Below are 13,931 nucleotides of genomic sequence, written 5' to 3'. Positions count from 1 at the left end.
CTGTCTCGCTTTCCTCACCAAAAAAAAAATGGTCCAAACATTAGTGTCCTGCTGTCAGGTCGCCTCCCTCCCCCCTCTCCCCCCTGCAGGCGTCACACCTCACGACCGCCTGTCTTGCATTTTTAACTCCGTATGCTGCAGAGCAAAAACAGCTAATATCGTGTGACTTTGACGGCTCGCTCCCCTCAGGCTGTTTCCTTTTTCATATTCACACTGGAGCAGTTTCAGACTGGAGGAAAGGAGCCATATTGTGCGTGTCGTGTCGTTCCTGATTAAGTCGCCATCAGTCAGGCCTCAGGAAGAAGTGCTGGCTTTAGCAAGTCCCAGCCGCTGAGCCTCACCATTAGGTTTATTGTGTTTTGTGCCATCTAGAGCCAGTGATCCCTCCCACAGATAATTAGTAACATGAACTCTCTGCGGGTAATATGAGGTTATAGGGCAACATGCACAGATGTCAGAAGGCCAAATAAAGATATTGTTTATTCACTGTTGTTGGATTTAGTTAATGTTCTTATACACACAGTAATCCCACAAATACATTGAGAGTGTTGGTCTCTCTCTATATCTTTGCCTTTTCACTTGTGTTATTTTTCATCCATCACCTTTTCTTCCATTTCATTCTCTTCATTTTATTCCCATCTCCTTCACCCTATTCATGCTTTTTTTTCTCCAAACACCTATTATATTACTCTTCTTTTCTCCCCCACTTCCTTGCCTTGTCTTCCATCTCCTATTTCACCACCTCCTCCTCACATCTCCGATATCACCAACCTCTCCTCTCTTCCCCCCGCCCTCCCCAACCCTCTCTCCCCTTCTTCCTCTTCTCCTAAAGGCAACGTGCTGAGCCACCTGAGCCACTCGTTCTTCACGCAGAGCTTCCTGGGCAGTAAGGAGCATGGCGGCTTCCTCTACATCAGCCCCTCCTTCCAGTCGCTGCAGGACCTGCTGCTGCCCAACCCGCCCTACCTCTTCGGCATCCTGATACAGAAGTGGGAGACACCCTGGGCCAAGGTTTTCCCCATCCGCCTCATGCTGCGACTGGGCGCAGAGTACCGATGTGAGTTCTGGGCATCATATTATACAAAAACACAAAGGAAAAAGCAGCTAACAAAACTGTCTCACCCATTTGTCATGGAAATCTAAACACATTTAGGACTTCTCGTCCATTTGGGATTAAAAGTGACAAAAATGATGTCACAGATGTATTCAGCACACACCGGTAATCATCAGTCTCAACATTATCCAGCAGGATTGTACGTAGTATTTGTTTGATCCTTGTCTCCTGGTCCAGCTCCAAGCTCCACCTGGTGTCTGCGTGGCACTAGGACATGTTTGAAATATTTTGATACTTGTACCAACAGGATTTTTGAGATTCAGTAACTATGTTATATGTTTTAACATATACAGTACCAGTCAAAAGTTTAGACACACTTTCTCATTCAAGGGAATGGGAAGGTGTGTCCAAACTTTTGACTGGCACTGTATTATTTTGAGGAATATAAATATGTTTTTCTACAAAATTCCATGTTTATTTAACAAAAGAAGTCAAAAGTCTCACATTTTAAATGCCAAAAATAGTCTAAAATTTACAAAATTATGATTGTAGATCAGAAACAGGACCACATATCTGAACCTTTGATCCAAGCTTTCTGTTCTCGCCAGTTATCAATACTCATGGTAGGACAGATTTCAATCAAGAAAGTATTGAGGTTCAACCTTTGCGAAGTCCCGTGTTTAAGTAGTTACTATTTTGTTATGGTCACATTAGTCTTATAGATAGATGTTCCACACATACAGGACTGAAAAAGGATGCGATGTTGCGTCTCTGATGTAGGTTATGAATAAAGTTGATCAGAACGATCTGAAACTGTAAACAGTCTGTGAGGTCGATGCTGCAGTTTGTTTTCTGGTTGTGTAATGTACTAAACATGATGACTAAACGTGCTTGACTCTTTCATTTCCTAATACAGCGGCTGACCGAGCACGACCACACAGTCAAAGTTGAGCAAAGCTGAAAACGAACCAAAACAGGAAACACATGCTTGAATTGCTGGTTTCAATTGAAGTAAATGGGAGTGTAATGTGAGAGTACCTTCACCTGTACAGACAGATGGAGCCTCAGATTTTGAGCCTGATTAGGACATTGTGTCAAATTTACTTTATTTCAATGAAGAAAGGTCACATCTTGATGTCAAACGTGAGAACCAAAATTTCACCAAGTTACATTAGGTGATGAAGAAGAGCAAAAGACTTGTGTTCTTTTTTTTTTCCTCTCTCTCTCTCTCATTTGGTTTGATTCTTACGGTAGAATATGAAAATCCAGATTGATCCAGAGAGCTTATTATGTCAGCTGTCAGAAGAAGTCTGTAGACATCACACCGGCTTGTTCTTAAACATTTTCTCACAGCTTCCCACATGAACCAGGAAGTCTTGTGAGGGGTTTTTATCGGAGGGGCTCCTCTCCACCAAATCCCCCCGTCCTCTCACAGCTAGACCTGCCAGCACAAAGTGCCGCCTGGCTCCGTTAAGCCTCTTGCCTTGCTTCCAGCGAGCAGGGATAGAATACATTAACAAAGCCACATACAGTCGAAGCTCTTAAACACAAAATGTTAGCATCACCATGAAATTAATCCACCACACGAACAGCGCAGGTTCGTACACTCTCACCTCTTACCTTTTTTTTTTTTTAAAGAGCGACCAGCACGAGGGCGGGAAGCTCTTCAGCCTAAAGATGCTCACTGAACTGCAGATTCAGGCTGTGATTGGGTTTTATTGCTAATGAGAGTTTGTGGCGAGATCTTATTTCCAGCTGTTTGTTGAGATAAGGCTAAAAATAGTCATCTAAGAAGCTTTGGTTGCTGGAGAAAAAAGCAGTCTTATTTTTCACTTGTGGATTAGAAGCGTTCCTCACAACTGCCGGCACAGTTCATCGTATTTGATGTCAGTGTGGGGTCCCTCGTTCAGCTCATTTGCATCTACGAACGAAGAGGGAAAACACGGGGAACACAAGTTGAGCAGTTAGGATGGAAAAAAAAAAAAAAACTGGAAACCTCTCACCCACAAAACAAAAAAAAAAACAAACAGACTGCTGCATCGAATTAATCAATAGTTTCCAAACTGACATTAATCTGCTGCGGTACTTGATACGTTTCCATGACTACTAAATAAGACAGTTGGTGGATGAATAATTTGTATCTGTGACATTAAAAATATAATCACATGGAATAATAAAGCAGTGTTGGTGTCAAAACATTTCTGTTGTGCGTTTATCAATAACTAAATATTGTGTTTTGCAGTTTATCCGTGCCCGTTGTTCAGCGTTCGCTTCAGAAAGCCGCTCTTTGGAGAGACCGGTCACACAATCATGAATCTGCTCGCAGTAAGAGCTTTTGTTTTTCTCTTCCTGTGCTCTACTGTCATATATTTCATATACTTATATTCATATACTTCATTTCATATTAGTCCTTTTGTAAGAATGAGTTAAATTTTCCTCGTCTCCTCACTTTTTCCGTCTTTCCGTCCGTGTCGTAGGACTTCCGTAACTACCAGTACACGCTGCCGGTGGTGAAAGGTCTGGTTGTGGACATGGAGGTGAGGAAGACGAGCATCAAGATCCCCAGTAATCGCTACAATGAGGTGAGCGTCCTGCATCTCTACACACCTGTAGTTCGGTTCATTTGATCTGGGCTTCCTTAAAAGCTCACCTCCAGAAAAGTGATTTAAAAAGTAGCAGAATTCATGTAAAATCACTTATTTACTATCATAAAGTCCTGTAATTGGTCAGCTTTGGTTTCACACCACAAACAAAACTTGTACCAGAGTCGTATCGCACTAAACTTGTTAGGTGTGAAAGCAAATTAAAACTACAAAACCTTCCAATTCACACATTTAAGCATAAAAAACAAATTCCAGACGTCGAGAGAAAGCAGAGCTGAAGTTTAAACATTTACCCTCCAGGATCATTTTTTAGCAGCACTAACAAAACAAAACTCTCCACCAGTACAGTGACATCAGTTGGAGGAGGCTGTTTTAAACTCCCTGAACATCAACACACACACACACACACACACACACATGTTCAGTCTGTGTAGGTGATATGTGATAAAATCTCCTGGGTCCCTGCAGCTGAACATGAGGCGTGGGCTGCCAACTTGTTAAAACGCTGCTGCCTCGGGGTGTGAATCAATGTCCAACCAGAAGAAGTGATACACACACACACACACACACACACACACACACACACACACACACACAACACGAAGCACCATTTGGCTGAGTGAGTGAGTCGTGGTAGAGAGAGCGACGGTTCTGGTTGTAGCGTTTGGCTGCTGATGCAGTAACAGATGGGAACCCAGTAATGTGAAGCGGGGACCGTTGCACAACAGCTTGCAGGCGAGCCTTTAGCGCAGCAAGTGGTTAAAACCCTCCAGATTTTCAGTTTTATTTCTGATTTGCAAAGGACGGCTTCAAAGAGGAGCAGAGGCAGGGGATTCGGCGGAATTAATGTGCGGGATCTTTCAACTATTGATATCCACCCCATGTCAACGTCTTTTCTCCTGCAATCTGTCATCTCAGCGCCATCCCATTTAAATCTGGGACTTTACCCACAAGCCCACTGCAATTAGGCTTAACCAGGCAGCCTCTCTTTAAGCCCATTTTCCTCAGCAAAACACCCAATGGGCAGCTTAATTAGACACGGATGTTATTATGTGTCCTTGCAGCTGATGAAGGCCATGAACAAGTCCAACGAACACGTGCTGGCCATGGGGGCGTGTTTCAACGACCGCGCCGACTCCCACCTGGTGTGCGTTCAGAACGACGACGGGAACTACCAGACGCAGGCCATCAGCATCCATCACCAGCCGCGCAAAGGTGCCGGAACACAGAAACATATAAGATTTCTTTTTTTATCTCCGGCTTTGTTTTTGTCTGGAAATCCTCTTCCTCGCTATCTGTATGTTGTTATTATTTTTCCTGTTTGTTTGCTTGAAAATAACGTTAACGCAGTCAGTTTGTTGACTCATGGAGTTAATTACGCTTCCTGTTTCTGTTTCAGTTACTGGAGCCTGCTTCTTTGTGTTCAGCGGTGCTTTGAAAGCCTCGTCGGGCTTCTTAGCCAAGACCAGCATTGTTGAAGGTGAGAAGTGTGACGACGAACTACGTGTTGGCTGTAAAAAAAAAAAAAAAAAAAGATGTTGCAATAATTGTTGAGTTTATCTGTATGAAGAAGTCACATCACCTGCAAATAATAACGAACATGTTGCCACAAAATCATGATAAAGGCTGCGATTTTCTTTTGATTGTTAAATAAAAAAAATAAGCAACCGGATTAAAAACTTCACAGGATCTTCAAGTAGTTTGTTTGTGAGTTAAATCATGTAGTTAAGTCATGTAAGTGTTGTTTCTGGCACGATCTCGATCTCTTTATTTACCCAACACACAAATCAGCCTTAAACATGTGAAACAATCTTGAAACTGACAGAAAAAGAGGGAAAAGGGAGCACACAAGAGAGATTGGCCGAGCAGAAAGAAAAAAAAATTAACAAAAATCTTATTTCACAACAGTCAGTTACTAAATTTAAAACACAGATGGACCTCTCAGCAACTGGAGGACGAGTCCTCACACTGTCAGACTTGTTACTTTGTGTACTGATGACCTGCTGGTTAAAAATCAGTGTTATTACTGTTGGAAGCTGTGACAGGAAGTAATGCCAAGTTCAACAAACAAAAATAGCCTACAAAAAGATATGTTATTTTTTTTGGCCATATCATTGCTTCCTTGTCCAGGAAGCAAATGTTTCATGTCTTGATACTGATCTGCACTGCGGGTTTGGGAACTAACTGGTTTAGTCTATAAAATGTCAAAAGATCCCAAAGGATTTACTGAAATGTCGTGTTTTGTCTGATCAGCAGAACAAACTCCAAAAGATTTTAAATTTACAATTGTATAAAACAGAGAAAGTCCTGATGTTTGTGAATCTGGAACCAGCAATTTTTTGGCGTTTTTGTTTCATAAAGACTGAGACGATACATCTTTTTATCAGAATTATTATCATTAACTCTCTGACATGATGAATGATCTTTTTCCCTCCTTTTAGACGGTGTGATGATCCAGATCACAGCTGAGACCATGGACTCTCTACGGCAAGCTCTGAGGGACATGAAGGACTTCACCATCACGTGCGGTAAAGCCGACCAGGAGGAGAACCAGGAGCTCGTCCACATCCAGTGGACGGAGGACGACCACAACTTCAACAAGGGGTGAGACGGGAAGGGAGAGAAGAGACAGACAAGAGGAGGAGAGGGAGCTGGCGGAGATGCAGATATGTCACGGACAATTGAACTGATAGCTTCCCAACCACTGCATTTACTACTTTGCTATAAAAACTCATTATGTATGCTCGGGGAAGCCCTCTGGAGAAAACTGGTAGCAGGGTGGAATGATTCGGTTTGACATGGCTTTGAGATACAGACCAACGCAATCAATTTTACAGCAGTCTGATAAAATCTGCACATTTAAATGTGACTTTTCACTATTAAATATAATTGAGGCCTTTCTTCAGATACAATATCACTTCATTAGCAGCACTGTATACTGCAGTCACTGGTTTAACCCTAATTTAACCAGATAACTTTGGTCTGCTGTCATGCAGCCATCAGAATAATTATGTTTTATGCTTTGAGCTAAATGCTAACGTTAGCATGGCAACGTGCTCGCAATGAAAATTCTAACATGCGAGATGTTAATCTGTGAATGTTTACCAGGTTCGTTATCTTAGTTTAGTGTGTTGGCATGTTAATATTTGCCAATTAACACTAAACACAAAGCACAGCTGAGGCTGATGGGAATGTTCAATTAGTTTTGCAGTTATTTGGTCAGAAACCAAAATACTGGAGAGATTAAAATGAAAAGGGACAAGCAGAAAGGTCAGGAGATCATCATGGTCTCATCTCGGGCTGCAATTAATGATTATTTTCATCATCTGTTAAATATTTTCTTTATTACTCAATTAGTTGTTTCAAAATTATCGATCACTGTTTTTCAAAGCAGAATATGCAACCTCAAATATCTTTTGTCCACAAGCTGAAGAGATTCAGTTTACTATCAAAGACTAAAGAAACCAGAAAATATTCACATTTGAGAATCAGAGAATTTGGACATTTTTCTTTAAAAAAAAAAAAAAAAAAAAAGACAAAATAGTTTTAGTAAGTAGTAGTTCAGTGATTTATTTTCTCTCAATCAACTAATCGCTTATTCGACTAATCGTTGCAGCTCTAGACTTCTGTTTCATTTCTTCTCTACAGCTACTTGTTTACTGTGTTTGTACATTTGGTTTAATTCAACACTCTTGTTTTGTGTGATTCAGTGTCATCAGTCCGATCGACGGGAAGTCCATGGAGTCCATCACCAGCGTCAAGATCTTCCACGGCTCCGAGTTCAAAGCCAACGGCAAGGTCATCCGCTGGACGGAGGTACAGTAGTTCATCTCACACTCATTCTGTCTGAGTTTACGAGATGTTGATGTGGAAAAACTGTAACTTCTTCATTTAAATCACATTGTGTGGCTTCAAGTTTTAACTTCACTTTTTATTAAACAAATTAAATTAAGATGTGAATCAACTGTGACAAGATTTTCTTAAAAAAAAAGTAATTTAGAGTCAAGAGTTGTGTAGTTTACTGACAACATATCACACGATTTATGTGGAAACACGTCTGTGCAGCTTTAAGACATTGTTTCCTTTTACTTTAACTCAAAAAAAAGCAAACAAAACTTGGAATTGAGTTCAAAAGTTTCTTTTTCCCTTCTGCTACGTCTTCATTAAGAAACTAAATCAGCCGAGATCTTATTTAAAAGTGATACTTTCTGTTCCTGCAGGTTTTCTTCCTCCAGAGCGAAGATCAACCCAACGGCCTGAGCGACCCGGCCGACCACAGCCGGCTGACGGAGAACGTGGCGAGAGCTTTCTGCATGGCGCTCTGCCCGCACCTCAAGCTGCTGAAGGAGGACGGCATGGCCAAACTCGGGCTGCGGGTCACACTGGACTCTGACCAGGTAGGACGAAGGAGGTTTGAACGGACCGAGAAACTCAACAGTAGAAAAGATACCGGCAGGAACACGTTTTTCTGGGATTGAAGCTCTTTTTTTTGTGCTGAACCAATTAGTTATTTGTTTAGTTAAAACTGAATATCTCGGCTTTTGCAGCTGTTTGACATAAAATGATTACTACTGACTGAAACAGCAAAAAGGGTTTTAGAGACACTGAATGTGGTCTTGTTCGCTAACAGTAACAAGGATCCAGTCTTAACACCTGCTTTGATCTTCTCAGGTGGGCTACCTGGCAGGAAGTAACGGCCAGCCTCTCCTGCCTCAGTACCTGAGCGACCTGGACAGCGCTCTGATCCCCGTCATCCACGGAGGGGCGTGTCAGCTGAGCGAGGGCCCGGTGGTCATGGAGCTGGTTTTCTACATCCTGGAGATCATTTCCTAGGACCCCCCGAGACCCCCCCGCCCCCTCCCCGCCCTCCCTACCACCACCTGGAGCTTCACCTCCAAACATCTTTTTTTTCCCACCTTCTGACATCATCCTACAGCCTGGTCCTCTGTCATCTCCCTCCAACCGTTTGCACTTCAAAAAGAGCCCGAAAACTGTGCCGTGCCAGGCGGGGTAGCATTCCTCAAGTCAACCTATGCATCCGACCACCGTGTGTTCTGCTCCAGAGGCCGCCTGGGGCCCCCGAGGAGGCGTCGAGCAGGATCATCTTGTCACGTGTCCTGAGTAGCGAACCCTCACCTGTCAGGTGCTCCGAGCAGGAAATGAACACCAGAGGTCACGTCGGGTCCGTCACAGTACCCACACTTGCGGTATTTGCTTGTAGTCAAAGTGCCTACTAGTGTGACGTATTTTTTTCCCCACAGCGCAGAAGTGTGTGTTAGTTAACGAGGACGTCCTGCGGCTCGAATAGATTCATGGCTCAATTAAAAAATAATGAGGATCGTACAGTGTTACAGTAAAAAAAACACATTTAAGAGCTGAGAAAAGAAATAGTTTTATTAAAGCGATTAAATCAAGTTTCTGCTGCACGTAAAAGACTAACAGTATTATTTTGAACGGTTTCTGTCTTAGAACAGTTTTGCACACAGAACCAGGGCTGCAACTAAAAATTATTTTGATTAATCTGTCAATTCTTTTCTTGATTACTTTATCAGTTGTTCGTTCTATAAAACGTCAAAATGGTGAAAAGTGTCGATCACCATCTTTTGTCCTGACCAGCAGCCCTCAAAGATATTTAGTTTATTATCATAGACGACTAAAGAAACAACAAAAGATTAATGTTTCAGGAGCTGGAATCAGAGAATTTGATTTTTTTTTTCTCTTAATTATCAAAATAGTTGGCGATTCATTTTCTGTTGATCAACTAATCAGCTCGACACGGAACATATTTCTTAAAATTGATGAAAGGATATATTTAATATGTTGATGCTGATCTTTAATGTCTGATGGCGTCAGTCTCATTAAGTTTAGACTAATATTAAGTGATAATTAATGTATGCGGATGTTCTTCGTTAATGTGTTGTGTTTGGATGATTAATACTCCAGCACGTCACAAACTACGACGTCCTCATCTCTGTTTTGTCAGTCCTCAAACCAGCTTATGGAAAGTATTAAAAAGTATAAGAAAGTATTAGAAAGTCTTAAATTTAATTTTGTGAACGCTGCAGAAACTGTGATTAGTGCCAACAGCTGCACTGGTGTTACGCAGTGAACCGTGGTGAATTGTGGGGAAACATTTAGCTCTTTAAACAGTTATGAAGTGATGTTACAGACTTTAGTGCTCAGAACAGAAAGGCGGGTACTGAGACGGACCCGCCGTCTGACCGCGGCGTGTCGTCATGTAGCTCCTCGGCTTCTTCATCTCTCCAAACGTCACTGTGGCAGCCGGACGTCCTGAAACACTGAACTGAGATCCGCGGACGCCTCTGTGTAGCACGGATGCTCTCTGACCACGAGGAAGAGTCATATCCATCGCTGGAAAAAGTTTTCTCTGATGTTTAAAAGGGAAACAAATGATCAGATGAGTTGGAAGGTGCCTCTGTGTGGTGACTTTTCTTTTTTTTTTTTTTTTTTTTTTGCACCCCGGTGCTCAGTGCCTGCAGCAGCGATTCATCAAGGGAAAAAAACAAAAACAAACATCTTGGCTTCACCTCTTAAGCTTTACTCATCACTCACCAGATGCTTTACTTTATGGACAAATGCATTGACTTCTTGTACATATTTTTGTAGGCAGAACAACTTCTCCTCCATTATAACCCTGCATCTGTAGCCTCCACTGATCCCAGACACACAAACAAACAAACAAACAAACAAACAAGCGAGACAGTTACAGTGTTACTGAAGTGACCGTCACAGACTCCTCTGACTCTGTGAAATAAAACGACACGTTACTCTCAAGTCGAAAAAGCCTTTTTGTCAGCCGGTTTAAAAAAAACAAAAACAAAAAAAAAACAACAAAAAAAACAAAAAAAAGGTTCCAATGCTTTATTGATAAACTCAAACAATCTGTACATAAAGCTGAAAAAGAAGCAGAGAAGAAGGAAAACTTGTTTTTAAATCTCCACCAATCAACTTCTTCATCTTCAGCATCATCAGCGCTCGGTGTTCATCCAGCAGTGGTTGGAAAAAAAACCACTATTTTGGTGTCTTTTTAATCATACAAAGAAAATAACTGTTGAAGATGTAAAGATATATATATACATATATATATATACAGTAAATATATATATTATAAATATATAAGAACTGTATTAAAATGCAGAAGCAGTGCACTGGATTCTAAGCCATTTACAGGAGAGTTAAAGCGAGCGTCGGGGGTTTGCCGCCGTGTCCCGGAAGACGTCCGACGGCGTAAATTTAACGTTCAGTGTTTGTAAAGATCCAGGGTTCCTGCAGAAAGTGATTGACCTGAAGCTGAATGTATTTCATCTCACATTTTTCTGCTGTTTCTCATCCTCCCCAAAGCCCCCTTAGAAAATCCAGACTTTTCAGAACTTTGCAGACCTGCGTAGGAACCCTGTAGATCACCGATACGTTATCTTCTAAGGCCTCAACTGTTTTAAAGTGTATGTACGGGACAGATCGGGCTGTTGGGAGGTCGAGCCGCAGCCCCTCTTTATCTGCTCTGGACTGTGCTCTCCTTCAGCAACACGGACCTGGGAAAAAAAATATAAGAATGTATTCCTCCTGTTTCTGTTAAAAATCTGCAAAACGTGTTTTTGTTTTTCTTTATATATCGGACCTGGCTAGACTAATCACCAAAAAAAAAACCAACAAAAAAAAAAAAAAACACCCACCCTGTCGTGTCAAAATGCTCTGTACAGTAATCATTCTGCATTTATGGCAAGTGAAATACATTTCTCCATCTTTAATCATGCTAATATAAAACCAGAAGGGGCTACACATGAAGTGCTGTGGTTTTGTTTTAAGCATTTTATTGGAGGAAAAACGATCTCGTCATCACAAGTGAGAAATCTCCATCCGAGACCGACAATCACATGAAAATCTGCAGACGTGTGAATTAGACCTGTAGCTATTCTGTATTCGTTTATTACACAATTTAAGATATTTTAGGACCTACTGTAGCAGAATAATGTTAGTGGAGCTGATTTAAAAATGTTCAGTAAAGCCTGAATGAGAGGTCAAAGGTCATCAGTTCTGGGTTAATTACTGTGATCATACCAGAGTTGGTGTTGCTCAATCACTGTGTGACGTTCATCAGCTGCCGCCGCTGCTGCTGCTGCTGCTGGCTAGTTCTGTTTTTATAAATTAGCATAATGAAGAGGAGACATGAGGATTTATTTTTCTGACTTCTTGTTTTTCTGTTACTTTATATTTTGGCATTATCAGACGTGTGCAATATGTCCTAAATCCCAAAAAAAGGTGCAATTAGTGTGACTGAAAAGTAGCTTTTTTTTTTTTTTTTTTTTGTATTCAGTTGTAAGATGTTACTATTCAGACTATTAACACTGCATGCAAACAGAAACAAGCTTGAAACGGTGACGAGAGTGAATCAACTTTGCATTTTAACAGTTATATCCTCTAGTTTGTGGATGAAACTTAAGAAAAAAATTTATCCACTCGTTCAGTTCTGTCATCGACTGGTTTTTGTTCAAATCTCTTTTTTTTAATAAACATGAGTCAAAAAATGTTTAAAAAAAAAAAAAGCCAAAAAACCCCTGTACATCTTTTTTTTTTTCTTTCTTTACACTATAAATGTCAATAAAAGTGGTCTTTATCAAAACAAACTGTAGTATATGTAAAATAAAAACTTATAGAAAAGTGAAATGAGCACTTAGGTTGTTTTTTTGCTTTCTGTTCAGGGTCAAAAGTTTAAAAGTTTCATTTCTAAATTTGATTTTAATAAAAAAAAAACAGCGACATAAATATTAGAAAATACTTGACAGTGAACAAATTAAAACAAGATATCTTTTAATGGTACATTTTTAAGCAGGAAAGGCAAATTCAGTCCACAATTCAAAAAAACAAAATAAGTCCTTGATTGTTATATTATTATTTTAGCTTTTTTTTTTTGGAAATATAAACAAAGTGACATCATCGATCTTTGTAAACAAGTAGACGATCAATTACAGAACATGAGATGATGTGTAACTTTTAATTCTTATTTAGTCCGATGTTATATAATAAACTTGTCGGTTACGTGATTCATGGCGTTTGAAGAAATGCTGCACAGAATAAAAACTGCCAACAAAAAAAAAGGAGAAACATGGAAATGTTGTGACCACAGAAACATTGAACTAAAGCATGTTGCAGACGGTGTTGAGGTAAAACTGTTGGAAATGGGATTTATGTAGTTGGCTCAGTATGTTTTCTATGGCTTCTTGATTCTTAAAGGGTCAGTTCACTCAAATTACAAAAAAAAAAAAATAAAAATCTCTAACCGTAATTTTCTCATTTGAAGAATAAGGCTGGCGATATTCTATATTTTTCTTATTGTCAGTTAATCTCATGTGCAGAGCCAAACCAACAATGAACTGATCAACTTACAAGTACTGTGTGTGTGTATCTAAAGCCTGATATATCTTACTCCTCTGTGCCGTAGACCTCCGTTTTTGTCCAAAAAACTATTAAAAACATGTCAGTGAGTCACATCGCGGCACTGGGTGACATGTTACTTCATCACCAAGAGTTTAGTCACGTTAGTTTGTTTAGAAACGGCTCCAAAGATTTAAACAGTGATCACGTTTTCAGTCTCCGGAGAGTAGTTCTGTGTAAGGCAGGCAGACGCCACTGAGCATGTGCAGGAACACTGTTCTGTTTTCAGCGATCTGCTAGCTTGTTCAACATATCACAACCTTTTGACTGTGTACTAAAGTTATTTATAATGTAAAATGTAATACAAAGTCAAAAGGTTGCACAAGCTCAGTGACGTCTGCATTACACAGAACTACTCTCCAGGGACCGAAAACATGATCACCGTTATTAATCTTTGGAGACGTTTCTAAACAAACTAATGTGACCAAAACTCTTCATAATGTCACCCAGTGCAGCGATGTGGCTCATTGATGTGTTTTTAATAGTTTTTGGACAACAACGGAGGTCTACAGCACAGAAGAATAAGATATTTCAGGCTTTAGATACAAACACAATTCTTGTTGAGTAGATTGATTAATTGTCGGTTTAGCGCTGCACATGAGATTTGTTGACAATAAGAAAAATGTAGAAAATTGACGGCCTTGAGTACTTTACTTTGGACTTTTTGTAGAATTCTTTTCAGTCCAATTGAATCTTGAAAGACATTTCAAAACAATAAAAACTAAAACTATCTGTGTGGCTACATACTGCAAGAGGAAAGTAAGAATAATTTGTAATTTGGGTGAACTGGCCCTTTAAAACACAGGGATTCCTTTCTATAT

General features: G+C 40.3%; 1 protein-coding gene across 3 annotated transcripts in view; it reads left to right on the top strand.

Annotated features, from left to right (window-relative positions):
- zfyve9a (zinc finger, FYVE domain containing 9a) overlaps window positions 1–9,356 on the top strand; it is a 29,064-nt gene extending 19,708 nt beyond the window's left edge. For all 3 annotated transcript variants that reach the window (XM_042428904.1, XM_042428903.1, XM_042428902.1), the window contains 9 exons: window positions 833–1,057; window positions 3,297–3,379; window positions 3,532–3,636; window positions 4,722–4,872; window positions 5,057–5,137; window positions 6,099–6,261; window positions 7,368–7,473; window positions 7,878–8,054; window positions 8,329–9,356. In XM_042428904.1, the coding sequence (XP_042284838.1) occupies window positions 833–1,057; window positions 3,297–3,379; window positions 3,532–3,636; window positions 4,722–4,872; window positions 5,057–5,137; window positions 6,099–6,261; window positions 7,368–7,473; window positions 7,878–8,054; window positions 8,329–8,490 (1,253 nt within the window). In that variant the 3' untranslated portion in view covers window positions 8,491–9,356. The remainder of the gene's footprint in view (window positions 1–832; window positions 1,058–3,296; window positions 3,380–3,531; window positions 3,637–4,721; window positions 4,873–5,056; window positions 5,138–6,098; window positions 6,262–7,367; window positions 7,474–7,877; window positions 8,055–8,328) is intronic.
- The last annotated feature ends 4,575 nt before the right edge of the window (window positions 9,357–13,931 follow it).

Source organism: Thunnus maccoyii, chromosome 12 (genome assembly GCF_910596095.1).
Source record: "Thunnus maccoyii chromosome 12, fThuMac1.1, whole genome shotgun sequence".
In the NCBI taxonomy this organism is placed as follows: Eukaryota; Metazoa; Chordata; class Actinopteri; order Scombriformes; family Scombridae; genus Thunnus; species Thunnus maccoyii.
The sequence above is the reverse complement of the archived record's forward strand: the minus strand, read 5'-3'. Positions and strand labels throughout refer to the sequence as shown.